The sequence below is a fragment of the Aquila chrysaetos genome, chromosome 10, assembly GCF_900496995.4.
Source record: "Aquila chrysaetos chrysaetos chromosome 10, bAquChr1.4, whole genome shotgun sequence".
In the NCBI taxonomy this organism is placed as follows: domain Eukaryota; kingdom Metazoa; phylum Chordata; class Aves; order Accipitriformes; family Accipitridae; genus Aquila; species Aquila chrysaetos.
In genome coordinates this window covers 7,795,181-7,816,747 of record NC_044013.1, presented here as the reverse complement: position 1 = coordinate 7,816,747, position 21,567 = coordinate 7,795,181, and the positions used below count along the sequence as shown (strand labels likewise).

General features: G+C 38.7%; 1 protein-coding gene across 4 annotated transcripts in view; it reads right to left on the bottom strand.

Annotated features, from left to right (window-relative positions):
* The window catches only part of NAALADL2 (N-acetylated alpha-linked acidic dipeptidase like 2), a 503,669-nt gene that overhangs the window by 240,805 nt on the left and 241,297 nt on the right, over positions 1-21,567 (bottom strand). For all 4 annotated transcript variants that reach the window (XM_030028786.1, XM_030028785.2, XM_041126840.1 and 1 more), the window contains one exon: positions 5,696-5,966. In XM_030028786.1, coding sequence (XP_029884646.1) covers positions 5,696-5,966 — 271 coding nt within the window. The remainder of the gene's footprint in view (positions 1-5,695; positions 5,967-21,567) is intronic.

The window sequence follows — 21,567 nt, the reverse complement described above, 5'->3', positions numbered from 1 at the left end:
AATGATCGTTTTTGTAGTCCTTAACTGCAATTTTAAATTATATAACCTTCACATTGCATTTCACAGCTTTCTATATGTAATTATAACGGAGTGCCAGCTATGCTGTAGTTAATGTTGAATGCTGTTTTCTGTTTAAAGGTCAAGTCTATTCTAAAATCCATATTCTTAGTGAGATTGTCTTGAAAATTTGCTGTGCCTACTTGGTATGCAGAGCAGTGGTCTAAATTATGATTATTCGTGGAAGAGGTTTCTGAGAAACTCTTCTATAAATAAAAGATAAATAAAGCTCTTCTAAAACATCTACATGTTACAAAAAACGCATGATTCTTCTCATTTGTGTGTATGTGTTATTCAACCTATAGCCCTAACCATCTGCAAACCAATTTCAGTTGCTAGGGATTCATTTTAGCTAGTACGGGTCTCTTCAGAGAAGAAATTTTAGAAAATGTTAATAAAGATAATAATGAACTAAATTGGCGTGCCTAAAAGAATTAAATGCACACATGTATCAAGATTCCCTCTAGCTTGATATTTTGCACCAATGTGCCATCAAAAATGACTGAAAGACTTAGGGTGAGATGCTGTGATTATTTAATCTAAATTATATGCACTCTCTGCCTTTGGAATTCAAGATGTGCGAGCGAGTATGCTGCAGAAGGCTCATTTGGAAATTTTGCCTGGGGATAAAAATAACCTGGGAAGATTTTAAAATTTTCTAAAACCAACCCGCTGACACCAATCTTAATTCAGAAATATTGTTAAGGAAATTACCACTGATTAGCTAGAGGGAAGATAAAAGATAATAAGGATGTACTAATCACATTTCCAGCACAATGAAACCGAATCAAATGAAAGCAAGCTGTTGGGTCAAGGACTTCCTGACGCATTGTCCCTCCAGAGGAACTCGTAACCTTTTGGTGCAGAGCTGGAAATAGAGAGAGCTGCAAGTAATGCAAGGAAACAGCGCTGCAGTACCGTAAAGACCTAGCAGAGAGGGGAGGGGACTGTAGGGCACGCAAGCGGGGAACATGCAATGAGGGGGAAAGCTTAGAGGAACAGGCAGTAAAGGAGAGGAAGACTCCCATCCTCCTGCAGAGTGAAGGACCTGGGAAAGAAGGGGATGGATGGGGAGAGGAGACATCTCAGCACGGCCATAAGAAAATGAGGTATCTGATCAGAAGTGAGCAAGCCCCCCTTCCTTGTGAAGGAGGATCTGCCAGCAATCCGAGTCCTGCTTCCCTTATTCCCAACTTGCCAAGATTGAAAAATGGTGGGAAGATCACTGAGTGAGCTTAACAGATGGGTTTGTACTTCTCGTATTGCTTCAGGTTGCATTAATCTCTGCGGTGGGTTCTCATTTAGCTGAGAAAATGTCACCAAAACAAATGAACCGGAGCAGGCTGATATGCTATCAACAGATGTAGAGAATCTCTTCTGCATATTGTAGACAGAGGCAAACAGTCGGCATTCTCACTTGTCTGCTCCCTGCAGCCCCTCCAAAACTAATCAAAGATATCACTGGCTGAGTTGGGAGTATAAATGCCTAAAATCCGTACACTCTTTGAACAGAGAAATGGGTAGAATCAGTCAGGGAATGTGGACAATGGCAGGGAAGTGAGGTGACATAGCAGAGGAGTCCATGCAGTCAGGAAAGAGGGACACAGGAGGGCTCAAAGTACAAAGGAGACATAGTCAGGTGTTGGGACAACTGTGCTGAAGATGGGCATGACTCACTTCTGTCCATGAAACCACCAAACCCCTACCTGCACATGCATGCCCATTTCAAGAACACGACAGTACTTGCTGAAAGCGTCCATGATGAAAAAAAGAAAGGACAGAGGACCAGCAAAGGAATTTGGTGCATTCAGCAGCCAGTTATTCCTGAAGAGGCAGAGGAGTGTAGTGTAGCATGAGACAATGCCGTATAATGAGAGGACACTAAGTATTTCTGTTTAAAGTATCAAGGCAGAGTTAGGACTGCCCAAAGTTCCTTAACGCTTCCATAAAGCAAAGAGTAAATAAATTTAAGGTGAAAGGAAGGTGACGAAAACTTCAGGTCACACAAACACAATTTCAAAAAATCATGGAATACAAAGCAAATACAATCTTCATTTTGCTTTAATTAGTCTGCCCTTGAATGTTGTCCCAACAACATCTGCTAAGATTTTCTCTTTACAGTTGCTAAAGGAACAGGGAGCAGAGCAGACAAACACTGCGACACCAAAACCGAACACTTGTTTCTTCCTGAAGTTTGCTGTACTCGGTGGGCCTGCTTTAAACCAACTGCCCAGATGACCAGAGTACCACCCAGCCTTCTGCTGCGCTTCCAGCCAAGACGTATCCTTACTTACACTTCACCGCACTCGCGGGTCACTGCGGTATGTGTTAACAGATGGGCTACAACACGCACCTATGCTGACGCCACTTACCGATGTGGTACCGAAAGGAGGACGCTGGATCTCTGGGGGTTCACGCACACCTCTCCTCGGCTCTCGCCGATGGTTCCCCAGCTCACCCCTCCACCGGTGACAGCACACGCGGCCACAGCTCTCAGTTCACAGTGCACCGTGAAGGCAGGGAGCAGCACATTCGGATTCACCACACTACACTCGCTCAGAGACCGGCTAGATACTCTTTGACAACGCGTTTTGCTTTCACGCATAGATTTGATGCAATGTAATTTCCCTTTATGTACGTACTCTGTTGGCCAGAGCGGCTTCCCTGTTTTCATCAAGCAGACAAAAGGTCTAAACTCTATAAAAGGTGGATGATATTTAAGTTTTAATAAAAATATATCTAAACTCTATAAAAGGTGGATGATATTTAAGTTTTAATAAAAATATATTTCACGTATGTCATTTTTACCTTAGACTGACCTAGTCTACGATATATTATTTACATAACTGCTGCAATATCTATTTCAAAACCGACTAGACAGCCCTCTCCAGAACTGTAGGCTGCCCTGCCTGTCACCGTGATGGGTAAACAGTGTCACTTTTTCAGGGCGCGATGAAATATAGAGAAGTAGTAAAGTGCACCATCCATCACAATGGCACTAAGTAGGTTTTTGCAGTAGATTTCAGATCACAAATGCTCACATTTTTACTCACAAATGCTGTTTAGACTCTTACCAGAAAGCACAAATTGGATGGCTCATATACAATGGCCATATGATGAATGGACATGACAGGTGGTCAAAGAAAATGAGTCTTGCTATTCTACAAATAACGTTGTCAACATGAAAGTAGAGCTGTAGCTCTGCTGGTAGCCAGACTGCAATAACTTAATGGTTTTATTTGCTTGAACTTCTAGCAAACCAAATATACAAATGAGATACAATGAAGCAGCAGCATCAAAGCAATATTAGCAATTCAACTCGATTATGTGACACACAATAGAAATTTTCTACTAAGGATGTGTCACATTTGTAAGAAAATTATTCAGATTATGAGTAGCTGTTACAAAAATACCTTTTCACCGGAAAACCCTCATGATTTTGCAATCACAACCCACTGCAAGATATTCAAAATATGCGACTTGTAGTTCCACTGCAAGCAATCAAGTCACCCTCTGATGGCTGAACCCAGCAACAGCCACCACCTGCTACGTCTCATCTAGACTTTTTCTACTTCCCTTAGTTTAAATAGTAGAGATCACTGTGTAGGATTGAAAGTCAGGAAGGTTAGATCACTACCAACTTATCTGTAGCCTAAACAAATAGGGAAATCTCCCTTTTAGGCAAAACTCTAGATCTAAGGACACTTTGGGTGGACTTTTTGAAAAATAAAAGGAAACATCTGAAGTTTTGTGAGGGTGCTAGGTATCTCAAAGAACTGACTGTAAAACTGTACACAGAGTCATTCTTTGTGTGTGTAGTTCTCATTTCTGCAGAACTCATAGAAAAAACTGCCCTGAAATATAACTGAAAGTGGTACATGTGTTGCTGGTAATAACATCAATGATTTTTCCCAGAACATTGGATTTCCTTTAATCTGATGATTTTGCTAGCAACACATTGATTTTCATGAAGTAAAATCTCAGAGGCCACAACTGTACTTTTATCTCATTACAGTTACTCTTATTAAGTTACAATGAGAAAATAATATTACATATTGAGTTTCTAAGTGATAAATGTGAGAAGACAAACCCATTTATTAGTACTTTTTACTTGCCCGTGGAAAAGTTAAAGCATACGTCATGCAGGTTAGGACCTACCCTTGCCTACTTCATTTCACTCCTTAACAACAAACTTTAACTTGAAGTTGTTGGCTTGATAGAGCCCCAGAACAGAGGTTGTATGGAGATAATAACTGTGAGACTCAATATAGAAAGTAGGCACGTAAGGTACATAAAAACAGGAGATGGAGAGAAGCCTCTCTCCCAAAGGAGAACAAGAACTCCATTCCTTCTCCTCTCTGGAATAAATCCCTTGGACTAAAAAGCTTCAATGCTTTTAAGAAAGAGCAGCTGAGGCTTGTGGACTTCAGGATGAGAAACTTAAGGATCTGACTTTCTACCACCCCTCATATTTCCTACAGTCCAAAATTCAAAATTATAGTAATAGTCCCTAAAACGGGTTAGTTAACATCATGCAACTTTCCCCACTTTGACTCATTACAAGATTTCCACAGCACAGTACATGTTATCAAGAAACACGATGGGCAAACGCTGTCACAAACAAAAGGAAAATACACACAGTTGCATTTTACTGTTAGAAATTCAGTAACTGATGTGCTATAAATATTAAGATATTCACAAAGTATAAAGGTATTTTGGAAGAGATATCCTCCAAACTCAAAGCCATTCACAATCTGTTCCTATATAGTCTATTAGCGTTCTAAGTCATGAAAACAAATGTCTTTTAAACAACAAAGAAAAAAACAAACAAAAAAAAACAACAAAAAAAACCCCCAACCCTGCATCACTGGAAAAAGGTACAATATTTTACAAAGGATAAAGACGACAGTAATGCAGTTAGCAGTGAAATTGCAATTTTTGTATTTCAGAAATAGGAAATCTAAGCTAGAAGGGTAAACAGAAATGATGACCCCTTTGTGCACCCCCAATATATTTAGAAAGCAAATATAGGAAGGCAGCCAGTGAAGACAGTAAAGAGGATAAACCAAGATAATCCAAGATCTTATTTCACTTAGCAAGTAACAAATCCCAATAGGCAGGATCTTTTCACTGACAAAACTTCCTAACAAAAGCTACAGTGAGATAAAACTACAAATTGGGATTTTCAAGAAGAAACAGAGCAGATATGTCAACTGAGTTGCCATGGAAGAAAGTATGTGAGATCCACAACCATAATTCACGAGCTCCAGGTATTAGCCCGGCAATCCCGCCGGTCTCACTGCAGAAAACCTCATCTTAGCCTTCCTACAGGCATCCCTCAAACCAGCAGCACTTACGCATCAACAAGGATAAAATGTATCTCTAGACACAGCTTTCAGATTTTTACGCCCAAGCAAAAGATGCCAATTCATAAACTCAGATACTTTAAAAAAAAAAAAAAAAAAAAAGAAAATAAATCATATGAAGCATTGAGATTGGCCACATCGTATTTTACCTAAATACGTTTATTTTAAGGCTGGGCATTTCACCATGTGTACTTTGCCAGCCAAGTTCAACAAAAGCAGATGTTTTCTAACTCTATTTCACCACAAATGATGGAACCAAATGTTCATATTACCTCAAGAGTTCCTTTGGCAGAGTAAGCTGCATACGAGTACAGGTCGTCTTGACTATGAAGCATTTTGGTCTCTGTGTTGCATTGCTGTCCACTAGGATAAAAGCATTCACCGCTGTTTTTCAGAGTTACTGTGTTTGAAGAAGAGCCCGGTAGGTCAAGCAAAACGGAGTAATTTACCAGCCGGACATCTTCAAGGCCTTGGGAACTCCACTGAACCAGAATTTTCATTGCAATGTCTACATCACCTTCTCTAGGGAACTGTAACAAATCTCTGGAAAAAAAAATACACAAGTAAACACAGGTTTAGTTTATTTCCCACCAAGACACTTCTACCTTAGTATGCATCAGTCCATAATTTTATTCATAATGCATCATCAAACATGCAGAAAAATTTTTGCAAATAACTTCTTACCAATTATGAGACAAAAGCAACCGCTTTTAGGAAGTACAAATAAGAAAAAAAAAATCATAGGAAACATATCCAATTTAAACAAAGAATGAAGAATCCTACAGAAATTATCACAGTAATTGTTTCAGAAATTCATCTCTCTGGTGCTGATCAAGTTTCTGATACAGCATCAATTTAACCAACCATTGAATATGAAGAACACAATCTGAAGTAACATTTCTGGGACTTCAGGGAGGGCATGATGCTGAAAATTAGTTGTAATTATATGTTTGGCTTAAATTCATCAAGGAAAGCAAATTTACTAAACAGAATGGAACCGTTCCACCAAATATTGTGCTAGCTGTCAGAAAGTTTTCCTCAATTTCCTACCTGCAGTGAAGGACTACCTGAGCCATCTTGGCAAGCATACGACAGGAGCCTGGAAATTATTTTGGCAGTATCTACTAGATGGGCCAACTGAGACTTCAGATGGGTTGGTCTGGGCTTGTATCGCTGGGTTTGTAACACTGTTTAACACCTGCTACCAGATGGCCATAGGATGAAAATGGTGACGGCACTGAACGATCACCCTCCTCCCCAGCAAATGCCAAATGATACGAGGTGTAGAAAGTATTTTAAAGATAACTTTTGAGGACAAACATGCTGAAGGGGCAACTAAAGGCTTTCCCTACTTATGCAGGCAAGCGCTTAATGTAAGCAAAGCAGGGCAGAAATAAAAAGCACCGTTATTCAAATAGAAAGCACTATCCAAATGCAGTACAAAAAGTTCATGGAATATTTGCTGAATTTTGTGACGATTTTCTTTTGGGTTTGGGTTTTTTGGGTTTGGGGATTTTTTTTTTTTTTTCTTTTTTGTCTGTGAAGCTCTCAGGACTGAGAAACAAGACTAAGGATCACAGAGGTATTGATTTCCAAGCACAGAGATACTGACACTGCCTGAAACTCTTGTTCACAACGTTCTCTTCACAAAAAGGCCAATTATATTTAGATGCTTTAGGGTCCTGAATAGAACCTTAAAAAACACCCCAGCTGTCTTGCACACATCAAAAGCAACGGCTGAATAACGCATAGCCATTTTAAAACCATTATTGCAAATGATAGGTATTCGAGAATCCCACCAAGTGCTTTACAGGCACCCCCATGCTATTAAGAACGCAGCTGCGACGCTGCAGGCGGGATGCTCCCGGCTGAAGGTACCGGCGCTGCTTCCATCGGGGTCTGCACTAACCCCAGGGAGAACTCCGCCAAGAAAACCTTATGACAGAAAGCAAGCACAAAGGCTCCCTTTCCCACCCCAACAAAACTATCTTGGGGTTCAACAGACCTTTAAAAAAAGAACATTTACTGCCTAGATAACATCGAAACCTTAAAAAGGCAAAAAGTGAAGTTATAACACGTACGATAGCCTAGAAATGGCTCAAAAACCGGTACACTACATTCAAATGTCTAATGCCCGTCATCATACTATATGGATGAAATAATTATTCCAACATCCAAAGGGTTTAAAAACTATACGAAAATTCTCTGTTTAAAGAAATACTTTGTATCCCAGGCTGCATTGCAACAGCAAGGTTATTCGTGTACAAAGTTCAAAATCTTTACAAGAACACTCGACTTATGTTGAAGACTTCAGAGATCCTGTCAGGAGGAATAACTGTCTTGCAGATTTAATCTTTTTAAATTATCTAAAATAAGTCTTCAAGCAGTCTACACAAAAGAGATGAGTTAATCCAATCTGTAGTATATTACAAGTTTCCAATTTCATCTCCTGTGCCCGCTAATGTAATGACATAAACTTGGGCACTGCAGAAATACAGAAAGTTGTTTGATTAACACAATCATTAACAGAATATCTGCATTTCCCTCAGGTGACAGAAACATTAATAGAATAAATAATTGAAGAAACTTATCTCAGGCCAGTAAGGTTATGGCACATTACAACAAGAAGTATTCAGTTTCAATAAAAGGAATTGAGCATTACAAGAAGAAGATACAATAAGCAAATCGCTCCCTTAGTAATAGAAGTAAAGTTACTTTCCACTTCATAATTAAATAAGCATGTCTTTGAAACTTTTGTGACAACGTATCTGATTAAGTTAAAGAAATGAGCACACTCGCTATTTACTCCATAATGTCTTTATAGCATGTTAAAATCAAATTGCAAATTATGAGCACACGTTATATTACAATAAATCACCACACATTAGACTACTGTGATAAATCTTACGAACATCATCAGCAAGATTTTTTTTTTTCTTTCAGATTTCTTACAATCACTGACTTGCACCTGTCTTTGATATAATTCTGTTGTCTGCATGGATTTAAAGTCAGAGGTAATTTAACTCATTTTTATTACATACTAGTTGGATAACAAGTATAACATGTAAAAATAGTATTTCCTAAACCCGACCAAATTCAGAAAAGTGTAAAGTTTGGCAGTTCATCCTGGAAAAATCCCGATGCTTCACGTGCACTTCATAGTGCTTATCTACAAATTGTCAATTAACTTGCTGCTTAAAACTTCCAGGGCACTGAGGTTCATAGTAGTAAGATTTAAGCGGCGGAAAGAAACAGGCCCTCGGGATGACTGTGTTTCTCACTTTTGCAACCAGCTGCATACTCAGTAGGAATCAATAGCAATGCCATTGCCAATTTTGAGTTATAATACTGCCTTTAATAATGTCAGCCAAATTTTTTATTCCCTTACATTAAAAAGATCCTTTATTCAGCTACTTGTTCAGGTTCAGTCAATGGGAATAACCACAAAGTTAACGGGTACATCTCAGTTGCTTTAAATCTGCATTATTTATTGAAGTGGAGCCACCACACACTTAAGATTTGGTCTCAAGTTAGTATCAATGTTAATAAATACAACAATAACAGTCTGAATAATCCTGTGCCTTTATCAGAAGCTCTCAAAGAGATTTCCACAAGTTACTTGCCTTTACTTTCTAATATAGATCAGACACTGAACTAACGTACGTCTGAACAGGACAAACTTGTTTGATGAGCGTTCTGCTTCATCTCAAACATGCTTGGTTCCTCAACTGAAAAACAGATGAAATTGCACTTTAAACTCAGAAAGCATACCCTACTTCACTTGAATAAGGTAAAGTTTTCCCACTTTGATATGATGACAAGATCAAGAAAATGTTTATGAAGACACTTTCTTAGATTTCCAGTGTAAACAACAAGTCTAAGTCGTATTTTACTGCCTGATCAGCTGAATGCCCTGGCCAGCAAAGAGCAGCAGACCGTGACTGTTGAAGATTCAAAGTTCTAAAGCTAGGAAAATAATTTGAAATAAGACAAAGATACATCTGTAATAAAGCCAGGCTTTCTGCAGCTTCTGTAGCTTCAAAAGACCAGTCTTTAACAGACGATTATAAAAGATAAATGAACACATGCGCACACACACACAAAATACAGAAATTTCATTTTCAAATTGGTAACCGTAGGGAACATGGAGCTGCAGCAGCTTAATGGAAAGTCATCTGCTATAACAGCACTTTTTTTGACACAGCTTGCTAAAGAAGAAAACAAGGTATTGCAAATAAGCCAGCTGCTCATTGCTGATGATACACTGGGAGACTGCAGAACACCACTCAAAAGCCACTGAAAAATTACAATAGGCGACTAACAATCAAAAGATGGAATAATTCAACTGCATGACACAATTCCTTGTCAGACAACCCTATTAAATTGCTACAAACCCCCTCCAAACAAATCTAAATCTGCAGTAGGATTCTACAGATTTGATCTTAAAAATCTACAGGGACAAAATTTTCCCTCAAATATGAAGAACTTCAAAGCGTGGGCGTTGGGGGCCTTTTTTCTTTAAATGCCTGTACTGCAATGAGAGAGGGAAATTGCCTACACTTCATGGCCTTTAAAAAACAAAAATGTGAATTCCAGTTCTGCAGTTACAAGTTTACCTCATTTCCTTATTCCCCAATTTTAACTGTAAATTTTTACTCTTTGTTTTCTTCCAGTTCACTGAAATTGTTGATAAAGCAATTACTGGAATTATAGGTAAGAACTAAGAACAAATACAATTTTGGAATTTTCATGGGCCGATTTTTCAGCTGAGTAGTTGTTTTCAAATTTTGGGAGTCACAATGAAGTCGCCAGACAACATTTTCTGTAAACTTACATCAGATCAAAGTGTTATCTTGCCTAATACGCTGTTTCCAACTGTAGCTGGTAGCAGATAAATCAAAAAAGAATGCAAGAAACTTGTCATATGGGGTTATTATATTTATAGACTTCCACGCATATGCCTTTTTTCCTGCCCACAAACTTTGTCCAGGCTGAGTTTTAAAAAAGTTTACATATGTTCAGGATTTCAGAACTCATTTCAGTCCATTAAGAGCTGAGATGTGGCAGTTTCAGCAGTGCCGGGTGAGTGCACAGCACTTGCACAGACCAACTGCTCAGCATATGCGCAAGTATTTTTCGCGGTTGCAGATAGAGTATTTATTTGTATCCATCACATATAGTTTGTACACACAGGAAACTAAATGTGTTCAGGAAATACCACCTGCCCAAGCCACATCTGCTTAAATTTTAATTACATGTTCCTGTTAGTTAGGGTGCTCAACTGGCTGGTCTCCAACCTGCCCGATCGGATTTCCCATGGTCTGAATTCACTGTCACGAATCTGCTGATTCCAAAATAAATAAACTCCCCCCAAGCCCAAGAGAGGATAAATACTTATCAGGAGGTTGGAATATGTAAGAGAAACATCCTCATGCTGCAAACAGTTGACAACAGGCGGTTTAGTGCAGGATAGGATCCAGAGGCACTTAAGGCGCTTCAGGTTATGTTGCAAGGCCTCCAGCAACTGCTCCAGAGAGCAGATCCGTGACACGTCCTTTGTCACATCTGCCATCGCTCTCTGTACATTCCGGATATTCTGGGCTTATTTTTAGCACTGATGCTAATTAATTTTGTGGCAGCCATGGGTCACAAGAAGCCTGGTACTGCGTTCATTCTTGTCACAGGACGACCATAGTAATGACCAAAACTAACAGGTAAGTCTATTCTATGCTTCCTAAATCATAAACAAACAAAATAATACTGGCCTACAGCATGAAAGCAATGGAAAGCTCTGGTTAAACATAACATTTGGACACTAGATATGGGTCAGCCACTATGTGACATGATGCTGCTTCTTCTGTTTGCCTGGGTTTGGCCAGCCAGTCTCATCACCTGCAGCAGCCTCTCCGTTGGAGATGGACCTCTCATGGGAGGCAGGGCTTTTCGCCAACCCAACGCTGTCATCCAGTTCTGCCTGATAGAAAAATTTATACGTGGCTCATCAGAACAGTGATGAATGCATGGTCTGTCCTAATGACAGGAAAGCTAACGCCCCGTTCATTCTTGGGTAAAAACATACCGCTTTTGCTATCAAAGGTAGCATTTACAGATCTGCACCTGCGTATCTCTACAAATGCTACATAGTGCCTACAACATAGATATTGTGCTATTAACATAAAGCATATAGGAGCATGATTTATGACAGCTTTTACTTTTCACAGACACAGAAAAAAATGTAATTCATGAAACCATAAAAAATACGTAACATCAGGTAACAGAACACTGGCTCTAGATGTGGTTGCGCAGGTCTCTAGCAGAAAAATGCTTTTGAACTTTTTTTTTTTTTTTTTTAACATTATGTGCTCTGTGGCTTTTGGGTATTTTCGATAAAAAGAGCCTCGAGTCATCTATTTAGAAAATTATACCATGAGCAGGCACAAAAGTACTTTTAAACAAAACTTCATAGCATTTTTGTACTATGTTTAGGTCCACCCGGGTATTAGACTTTCACAGGGGTACCTGACCATATGTACCCTCTCCTCTCATAGTATAATTACATGCACAACAGCTTCAGGCCAAACCTCTCATTTTCCTGAGAAGTTCTTCGTCATGGGATTGAAGAACACCCTCAGATCTCAGCCCATGCTGGCTTCCAAGCTTAACTATTTTGTACTTTTTTTTTTTTTTTTCCCCCACTACAGGGCTACCAAGCATATTCCTACTACCCACCGCATCAGACAGTCAAACGCCTTTTATATTTTTTAAATAAAACTAATGGGGATAGTTCAAATCTCACATGCCAACATCAGGATAGAAGCCAAACTTGCATTCAAGGCAGATGGTGGAAGGCATTGAAAAATGACTGATTCTCTCACTCTGTGATTCCACAGTTTATTGGAAAAGAAGCAACTCATTGTTCCTCTACACTAAACATTGCAAAGTCATAAATTGGCCATAGGTGAGCTTTCTAAAGCTTTCTAAGAGATTTGGATGTCAGTTATGCTGGCATCTAGCCAGCATCCAAATCTTCCAAATGCTTCAGAACATCAGAATGCTGATATGAGTTCCACCAAGGGTCTATGAAATGATTGCCTAGAAGAGGGTAAAAACAGGGCAAGCACACACAAAATCCCTCAACTACCCTAGAAGAGTATTTTTAAGCTTAGAAGAGTTTTGACAGAAACCTATAGCTCTGAATAGCTGCGACTTCTTAGAGAGTATTCACCTTACTTTTCAGCAATAACGTGCCATTCTAAACTGAAAAGGGCTCTTTAAGATCTATTTGTTTAATAAACAACAATTCTTCCAGTTATGCAATCTTTTGTTGTGGAAACAAACACCCGTGGTGAAACCCGACACCTTGGCTATTCTAGAATCAGAAACAACATAATAGTACTTTAAAATAGTATTAATGTAACAGTATGCTCTACAGTTCAGCCAAAGTTCAAGAGCTCATCACATTTTAATGGTCTATTAATGGAAAACTACTGATTACATCTTATTATTCATGGAGAAGGAAAATTGTTGAAAACTGTTACTGAATGATGTAAGTGCAGCAACTGAAGCAGCCATACCACTTACAAGTTAATCTAACGAGTTAAACTCTGTCACAACACAGAGTATGTGGCCAGATCCTCCAATAAATCATCAACTAACATTTGTAGAAATCACCTCAATGAATCCAAGGCATCCAAGTTTTGAAAGGTAAATATCTGTCAACAAGCAAGCCATCTGCAAATACATTACGTTCAAAAACAGAAGTTCAGTACATGTTCACCATGTAGAAATTACGTGAGTCTATATCTGTTCTGAATCCTTTTACTCTGATTTTCAGTAATTCCTGATATGATAAGTCACAATTTCAGAAGCAACTGTCGGTATAAATTGCATCCCAGCACAAGGAAGGTTCTTGTTTCACTCTTCTGTGTATGGTCTTCTAAAGCAACATAGTGAATACTCTCAGTATTTCATGAATCAGCAGCATCTGCAAGTGCCAGTCATAAAAATCCCTCATCTAAGGTCCAAAAAATGCTGCATGTGTACACTAGCATCTGAGTCCAGAAATTGCTGGGCAAAGAACTGAAGGGTTTAGTTAATTCAGATCCTTTGCAAGTTAGCCAAAAAGACTTCGAACATATGCAAAATATGTTATCTGGGTTGTAAATTTGATAGAAACTGTTTTGAATACATCAGACTTTCAAAAATAAAGACCTTCTTAAAACAATTTTTATTTGCAGTATGGAAAACGGATGGCAAAAGATCAACATTACCGCAGTACTTTATGAATTAATTGGCTTATCAACAGAGCACAAAAGTACAGTAAAACGCATTGGCCAAAGCGAAGGTTGTTTAAACATGTTTAATTTGCAATAGACTATGAGCATGTGTAATCAGCTCAAGTTCTGCTGTCATGCAATAACTTGTTAAATTACTGCTTTTTGATCACTTACAATCATGCAGGCAAAATCTGAAAGGCAGTTGACTTTGATATTAAACCAGATGCCCAAGAAATGAAAACCACAAAACTGTGGAAGTTTTTGAAAACATTTAGTATAAGCAAATAACTCAAGGGCAGACAGGTAGGTAATGACAGAGCTAGGAACAGAAACCAGATTGCCTGATTCACACTCGTGGGTTTCAGTTATCAAAGCACCTTACACTTTATTTAAAATCATCCTTAGTCTTTTTTTTTTTAAAGCACTCACTTTTCTGTGACATACACCTTGCTTAATTATCCAGTGTAGAGACAGGTGAGAATGTAATTTAGCATTTCTCCCCCGTCATTCTGGAAACACATAAAAAACCCAATGGTAATCACTATCCATTTTCAGAATAGTTAATGAACCACAGAAACCTTAATATGGAGAACGACAGCTCCAGACTCTCAAGTGGGCTATTTTTCAAAATCCCAAAGACTGTTAATTCCAGACGGAGAAGAAAGAGGAGATACCTTTTACGTTGTATACTTCAGCGCAAAAGACGACATTGCCAGGATTCATCGTTCTTTTGGTTACAAGAGGGTTTAGGTGAAAGGCTCTTCTTTTAGGAAAGCAAGCAAATCTCGCTGCTTCTTAACACTGAGCGCTCAAGTCTTTAAATACTTACAACAAACAGGACTGATCTACTCCTTCATACATTTCTTGTTTTTAATAGAGTAAACTGTTTTCAACAGATGAACTGTCTGTAAAAAAAGTTCTTTCAAAACGTATATAGAATGGAGATATCCACAGAAGAACCCTTTTTTTTTTTTTTTTTCATTAAACAATCTCTTGTTTGCAAGAGGATCTCTCAAAATGATGCCAGTTTCTTTCAAAATCAGTAAGATCACCACAACTATTTTTCTTGTTAACTTCCACAGTTGCCAAACTTCAGTCACAAGAGGCAGGTTTCCCTCTATGGTATACAGAACTGTGCATGTGTGTGTGTAATATCACAATCTAGATCTTTGCACAGTTACATTGAAAGTATTTTAAATAACCTTGTAATATGCCTGAAGATACAATAGTGGTCTGTGTCACTTAACCTGAACTTTTATTTTGGATATACAAAGATATCTTAGCCTCTGTTTTAAATACAGCACAGGGAATATAATTTTCTTAAAAGTTTATAGGTCTAATTGTTTACAAAGGGATTTACTACTATTTTCTCCTAATGCAAGAAAAGAACCAGGTCCCAAGCTCCAAAGAACCGTGCCCTGCATTTTCCAACAGGTTACAATGCCGAGGGCAATGCATGCTGCAGCTGAAGGAGGACAGTAAAAAGACAATCCCCCACCTTGAAAGTGTTTGCATATAACCCTGCATTCAGACAGAGCACTGACCCAGCAAAACTTCACAATGATATAATCTTCTTTTCTTCCCAGACCACAGGGAATATGTCAGTGTCTCAATAAAATGTGACCAGCTGAATAATCAAGTCCAAGTGGTACCTTTTACTGTCGGAGACAATTACATTTACTTACAGCAAGAGACCATTTCTGTATGTATGTGAATAGATAGCAGTGGATGTTTCACTAACACTTTTCTATACAGAAAATCTACTGATCAAAAAAAAAAAAACCTTGAAACCTTGCTTTTTATATAGAAAAATCCGCTGATTAAAAAAAAAAAAAAAAACCAACCTCAATACTGCCCAACTGGCAGTATTTTATTCCTTTCGATGCCAATCATTAGGTTACACTATGAACCAAAAAGCAATTAGATTGAACGCCGGGTGTTATTCTGATGGCACTGGACATCTTTATTTGACCTGTACGATTTAACTTTTGAATAATATCCCAGTTCCCAAAGGACAAAAAGGAATTTAGAGGGCACGCTAACCCGAAATCCTAGAAAAACTTCACAATGCTTAGAAAAGCTACCTATTATTTGAAAATTTAGGATTATTTGGAATTAGATAAATCCCCAAATAAATGTTTGATTTTTAAAATTAAAAAGAAGGTAAAACCTTCATTTTACCTCACAAATCTCAAGAAGTTAACCCTATATACAGGAAAGCCTAAGATAGCCACAAGATGATGCCATGCAGCCTTTCTGTTACTAGTCTCCTTTCCTTACCAGTATATGTTAACTTACCAGTGCAATCCCAATGGAACTGGAGATATTTCTAGCTGATACATTAGCTCGGATGTTTTGCGAAAATATTTAAAAGTGCAGTCACTGTATTAGTTAAAACGAAAACTGCGGATTAAAAGAAAAATGGGAGAAAGGATACAATACCATTTCTACGTACTTATGCAAGGAAAATGTTATCATGAACGTCATATCACATGGCTTAGTTCAGATAACCTCCATCTCACTGGCTGAACTGCATTGCAGCTGAATTTGTTTTTATCTGAAAATACTGACATCTTTGAACTGACCCTTCAGTTCTAATACACAACTGAGGAAATCAACACCGATAACAAAAACAGTGTCCTGAAGTTATTTATGCTGTGCCGCAAATCAAATTGCTTGTGGATATACAAAAAGCTCTCTTCAAAGGAGCAAGCATACAACCGTATAAAGAGAGGCTTGGGAGGAGACCACAGGAGATCATTTGGTTCAAGGCAGGCTCAGCTCACCCGACTGCCACTCCAGGCAGATGTTTTCCTGCCCTGTTCCAAATATAGAAACTCCCTGTCTGTCCTAAATAATCACCCTACGTACTGCTGCATTTGAGCACACTTTATTTTCTCCTTTCCACCACTGATGTTGAGAACAGACCGATCTTTTTCTCTTTGCAACAGTTTTTTTTACGTGCTTAAGGATTGCTCTTATGGCCTTCCCTCATCTGATCTTGTCTTAAGCCAAATGCCAGTCTTTTCATCTGTTTCCTCACAGCTCCTGCTCCTGAAAGCTGATTGCCCTCCCTGATCTCTTCTGACCCTCTTCCAGTATGTCCCCACCCCTCCTGAAACCGAGTTCCAACAAATGGACACTGTGAATATGCCACTTGCGCTGGAAATGAACGATCAGTATCCAATTATCGCTTGCCTCCATCAAAGTCAATTATTACTCCTCTGCTGTCCTTTATTCCGATTTCACCTCCATACCTCTCCAGTAAGATCACCAAGTCCTTTAGGTCTGTTGACCTCAGAGGCCTCCCCATTTCATCACTCATTTGCTGCAAGAAGGAATGGTCCTGAACACATCTTTACGTACTGTATAAAACAGGTCAGATTTTCAAAGTGCTGAGAATCCACTGTTAAGAATGGATTCCCCCCGCCCCCCAAAAACACCCCCCTAGAGCTCTCACATAAATAACTAAGGTTAAGTACAAGACTTCCAGAGTTGTTGTGCGGTCTGCCTCATGCCAGACTTCATCGCACACCGGTGTGTGCAGACAGCAACCTGGCCTGGCCAGAGCTGTGTCTTTGCATTGAAGTGAGTCCTCCCAAAACATAAAGTAGGCTCTGACTCAAAAATTAAATTTTACAGGGGTTATAACTAGAATGATAAACTTTTTAAAGCAGGCAGAATTCAAAGTATTTGCTTGCTCAGTTCTAAGCCTCTGCCAATCTCAAGTCTGGAGCTGCTTTGAGATTTGGCTTCCAAAGTCATCACTCTGTTTGCAGCGAGAAGTTTGCTCTTAGTCCAGCAAATTTGCAGTCAGTCTCTCTCTGTGGCAACCACCTGCACAGTCCACTTCAGGTCCATACAAAAAAGTCCTTTCTGTCACTTCTAAGGTTGATCTACCCGCTTCACCTCCTCTCAGCAGGCTGTGTGCCACAAAATCCAAACCAGTTGCTCTATAAAGTCCACACATCTCCAGTAAAGTGCATCCTCAAGGTGCACTTTACAACACAGGGCAAAATGTAGGTGTCACAGTGCAGAGTCTTCTAAAAAAGTCACAGGAAAGGGACCTTACCCACTCTCCTCCACCTCCTTTTACACCTTTTGGTATAAGACATTCCTCCTTTCACCTTGCAAGCCCAAAAGTGGAGCTTGCTCCCCCCAAAGTAATCTATTTACGCACATTTTCTTGCCTGTTCTAGACTTCTCTCGGACTTCTGGCCCTTCTTTATCCGAAAATAAAATAAACCACACAAAGCGTCCCAGGAACAGTGGGTGGTGGCTTCATGGAGTAATACTTAAAAGGTCTAATTCATTTTCAGCCTCTCTCACGATCTAACTAAAATTTCAAAGCCCATTTTTAAGCGAATAAAGCACAAATAAAAGACGAAAACAACAGCAATATGCAGATGTTCAGGAATTGGAATCAAGGCTGAAAAATGCCCCCTAGTATTCAACATACTTTAATGTGCAATCACCTGAATTGCTTACTGCAAGTACAAATGGGCTATTGTAGTACAGCGATGTTTCAAACTGAAGGCCAGAGGGGGGTGGCTGTTGCTAGGCAGTAAAGAGGAAAGTGCTCTATTCCAAAGCTGCAGTATCAATTAAATCTTTGGAAAAAAAATAAAAAGCAGAATCATTACATATCAATGGTAAATTTCGGTGCATTTTCTTGTCTCTCTTCCTGCAAAGATATTATGATTCCGAGTCTGAGTTTGTTCTTAATGTGGTGTTAAGGAAGCTACAGACAGACACGAGGACACAAAACAGGATTCAGAAATTCAGCAGCAGAGACGCTTTTCACTGGGTATGCACGTACAGATCACGGTCACGTTATCTACACTGCAGAAAATAAAAATATTGGCATGGTCATCCTGCACTGCTTCTTACATCTATTATGAAGACAAAGTCATCTATTAAACTATCTACTAGCTAGAGGAATTCTGGGAGACAGATGGTCTATTTGTTACTAACATGACATGAATACTTGTATTCTTGGTAAACTACCTACGTGGATTATGCAGACACAACATTTCATCAAGTTCCTTAAAAATCTGTGACATTAACGCATATGACACATTTGCTGACATGTAAAAAGGGTAAATATAAAAATGGAAAAACTAATAAGGGGTTGGAAGTCTAAATATATTTAATCAAGCTGAACCATACACAGCAGCTTCAGATTTTTTTTAATTTGGGGAGAAAAAAAAAGTAAACCCACAGCTTTAGCAGTGTAGCTACAGTCAGAAACATATCAACAGACAAAAAAGTAAAAATTGACAATTGTAACTATACCTGAAGCAATAGCCACTAAAACACAGGTATCTGTAAAGTCTGTGTATTGGTGAAACTAAAGATAAATTGAATTGAATTTTACTGGAATTCTTCAGAAAACAAATCTACCTTACTTAGTAAATATGGGAACACAGTAACAGTTTCACTGCAGTCTAACGTGGATTGCGCCCATTCAACTTCTTCCTCCACCCACACCCAAATGGTTCAGATTAACAGCCCGTATTGCTGCGTATTCACTGACGCTTTCACTGCAGACAGAATTCTGCCAAAAAGAGAAAAACACGACAGCGAAAGACTCAACAATTCATGTGCATTTATTCCTCAGAGCAACGCATCTTAATAGCAAGTTACAGATTTTGCACGCATCTATTTTAATAAAATGATTTAAATTATACAAGTGCAAATCCATACGTAGACATGATTTTAAAGCAGTTGTTCTGTTTAATGTGAAATCATTGGAGGCTTTTACTTCTCTCCATTTTCTGCTGGCTGAAAGCATGCCCACAAGCAGTTTCCGTAACTCCGCTGCCACAAAGCAGTAACACATCACCTCAGCGCAAACTGCAAGCTCTCCCCCAACCCCAATTAAAACTACATCCAAGTAAGCTCCTTTCAAACCAAAATATATACACTTACATTTAGATCAACTCCTTCAATTTCTTCCAGGGCAGAGACAGGACAACTAGGATAGCATTTATTGACTTCTGAATTTTGGTTAGATGCTTAATCAAGTTACTTTTAATTAAAACTTCACTTTAAGTACAAGCAACAATTACTATGAGACCTGAGCAATTCAGGACATGTTAGAAGGCAAAAGGAGTAGGGAAACTACATTCCTGTGAGCCTTGCTGCTGAAGAAAATAATGATCCAGAAATGCATGCAACATTGAGTGAAACAAATTGTGGATTTTATTCAATCTGATCGCCAATTAAAAGAAATATCACATGTGGTTAAGCTTAGAAATTCACTTTATCCAAAATCATTGTAACACAGAACACAAGGGAAGATGCTAAGCATATTTCAGTGCAGTTAATAGTTTTTTCAACAAAATACACTATTAGCTGTGATATTTATGTAAGCAATATCTTCCAAAGTGCCTACAGGATTTAGGAAAGCAAAAAGACTTAAGCTTCTATTTTGAATTGCATGTGGGAGCATCTTTTCTATATACTGTTTTAAATAGCAAATTTCCTTAGCTAATGGCAGTAACGCTATGTAAATGCAGACTTTTGGTATACATATAGAGCGAGAGCAAAAAGGCTACAGTCACCCAAATACATGCCAGTCAGTGTGAATTAAGATAAAGTCCTTTAAAACCAGTTATTTTAAAGAGAAAACTCTTTGCTTTATCTGTCTCGGTGAACTCCATACTGTCAAAACTGCCAAGTCCTGCCTATACCTCCTCTTCTTTCTGAGGTTTTGCGATTTGCTTTGATTTTGGGTTGTGTGCTGGGGGGGTGTCACCTCATGTCACATATTTTTTTTACCATTCTTTGCTAGAGTTTTTCTGCCACCTCTCCTCATCATCCTCCTCTTCCCACTATGAACTGTCCTTTGGTAACCTCAGTCTTTGATGGCTTCACATCGGCTCTCTACCACATTTCACCCCGAAACGTCCCTTGTCAACTCCAGCCCACTATTCCACTGTAACACGTTGCTCTGTATACTAAGCTGATAGGATCAGCAAACAAATAACATAACATATTTGAGCCTTGGGACAGAAAAATGACTGGTGAGGCAAACAGACCTTGAGTGGAGAAAGAAAGAATTCAACTTGACAGGGGAGCTGGACCACATACGCCTTCCCCAGCCCTTTGTCCTGCACAACACGACAGAAAGAGGAAATACTCCAGAAGTATAGGCTTATAAAAATAATCTACTTGGCAATATCCAGATGGTGAGTGGGGAGAGGAATAGCCTAGCTTGTTGGAAGTGTTTTGCCACCTTCAACTCAGGTTTTAAAATTTTAGTTAAAAGTGATGTCACCTGAGATGACAGTTTGCTCTCCAGGCTCACAAAAGGCACAGATTCTCATAAAAATGGGTGAAATATTTTTCCAACTTGATAATTAGGTTCTAAATTTTATTTGACAATATTACTCATACACTTCATGACTAATACACCACCTCTTTTTTGGAGGAACAAAAAAGCAGCTTATTTGAGAGTTTTTTGAGGGGGGAGAGGAAATCATTATGAGAAGATTTTGTACAACTCCGATATCCAGAGGCAGACGTGAACCTTTACAGAGTCGAGAAATGGGAAACGAGAATAATCTTGCTCTGCATTACCTTATCTTTGGCCAATATATTAGGATATGCAGTTTAATGATACATTTATATGAAGACAACAATAGCTTTATAGCTTACTGTATAGGACGTTGCTAGGATGCATTTCTCAAATCTTCAACAAAATTACCCTCTCTAGGTATATATTTAGTATACCTATCAGCAATTGGAAAAAACGGATTAATCAAATTGCCTCCAGCCAAGACTTCATTTTTTTTTTTTTTTTAATTGATGGTTAACATTAGAATCCCAGATCCATATTTAGACATATAAAAACCTGAATTAAA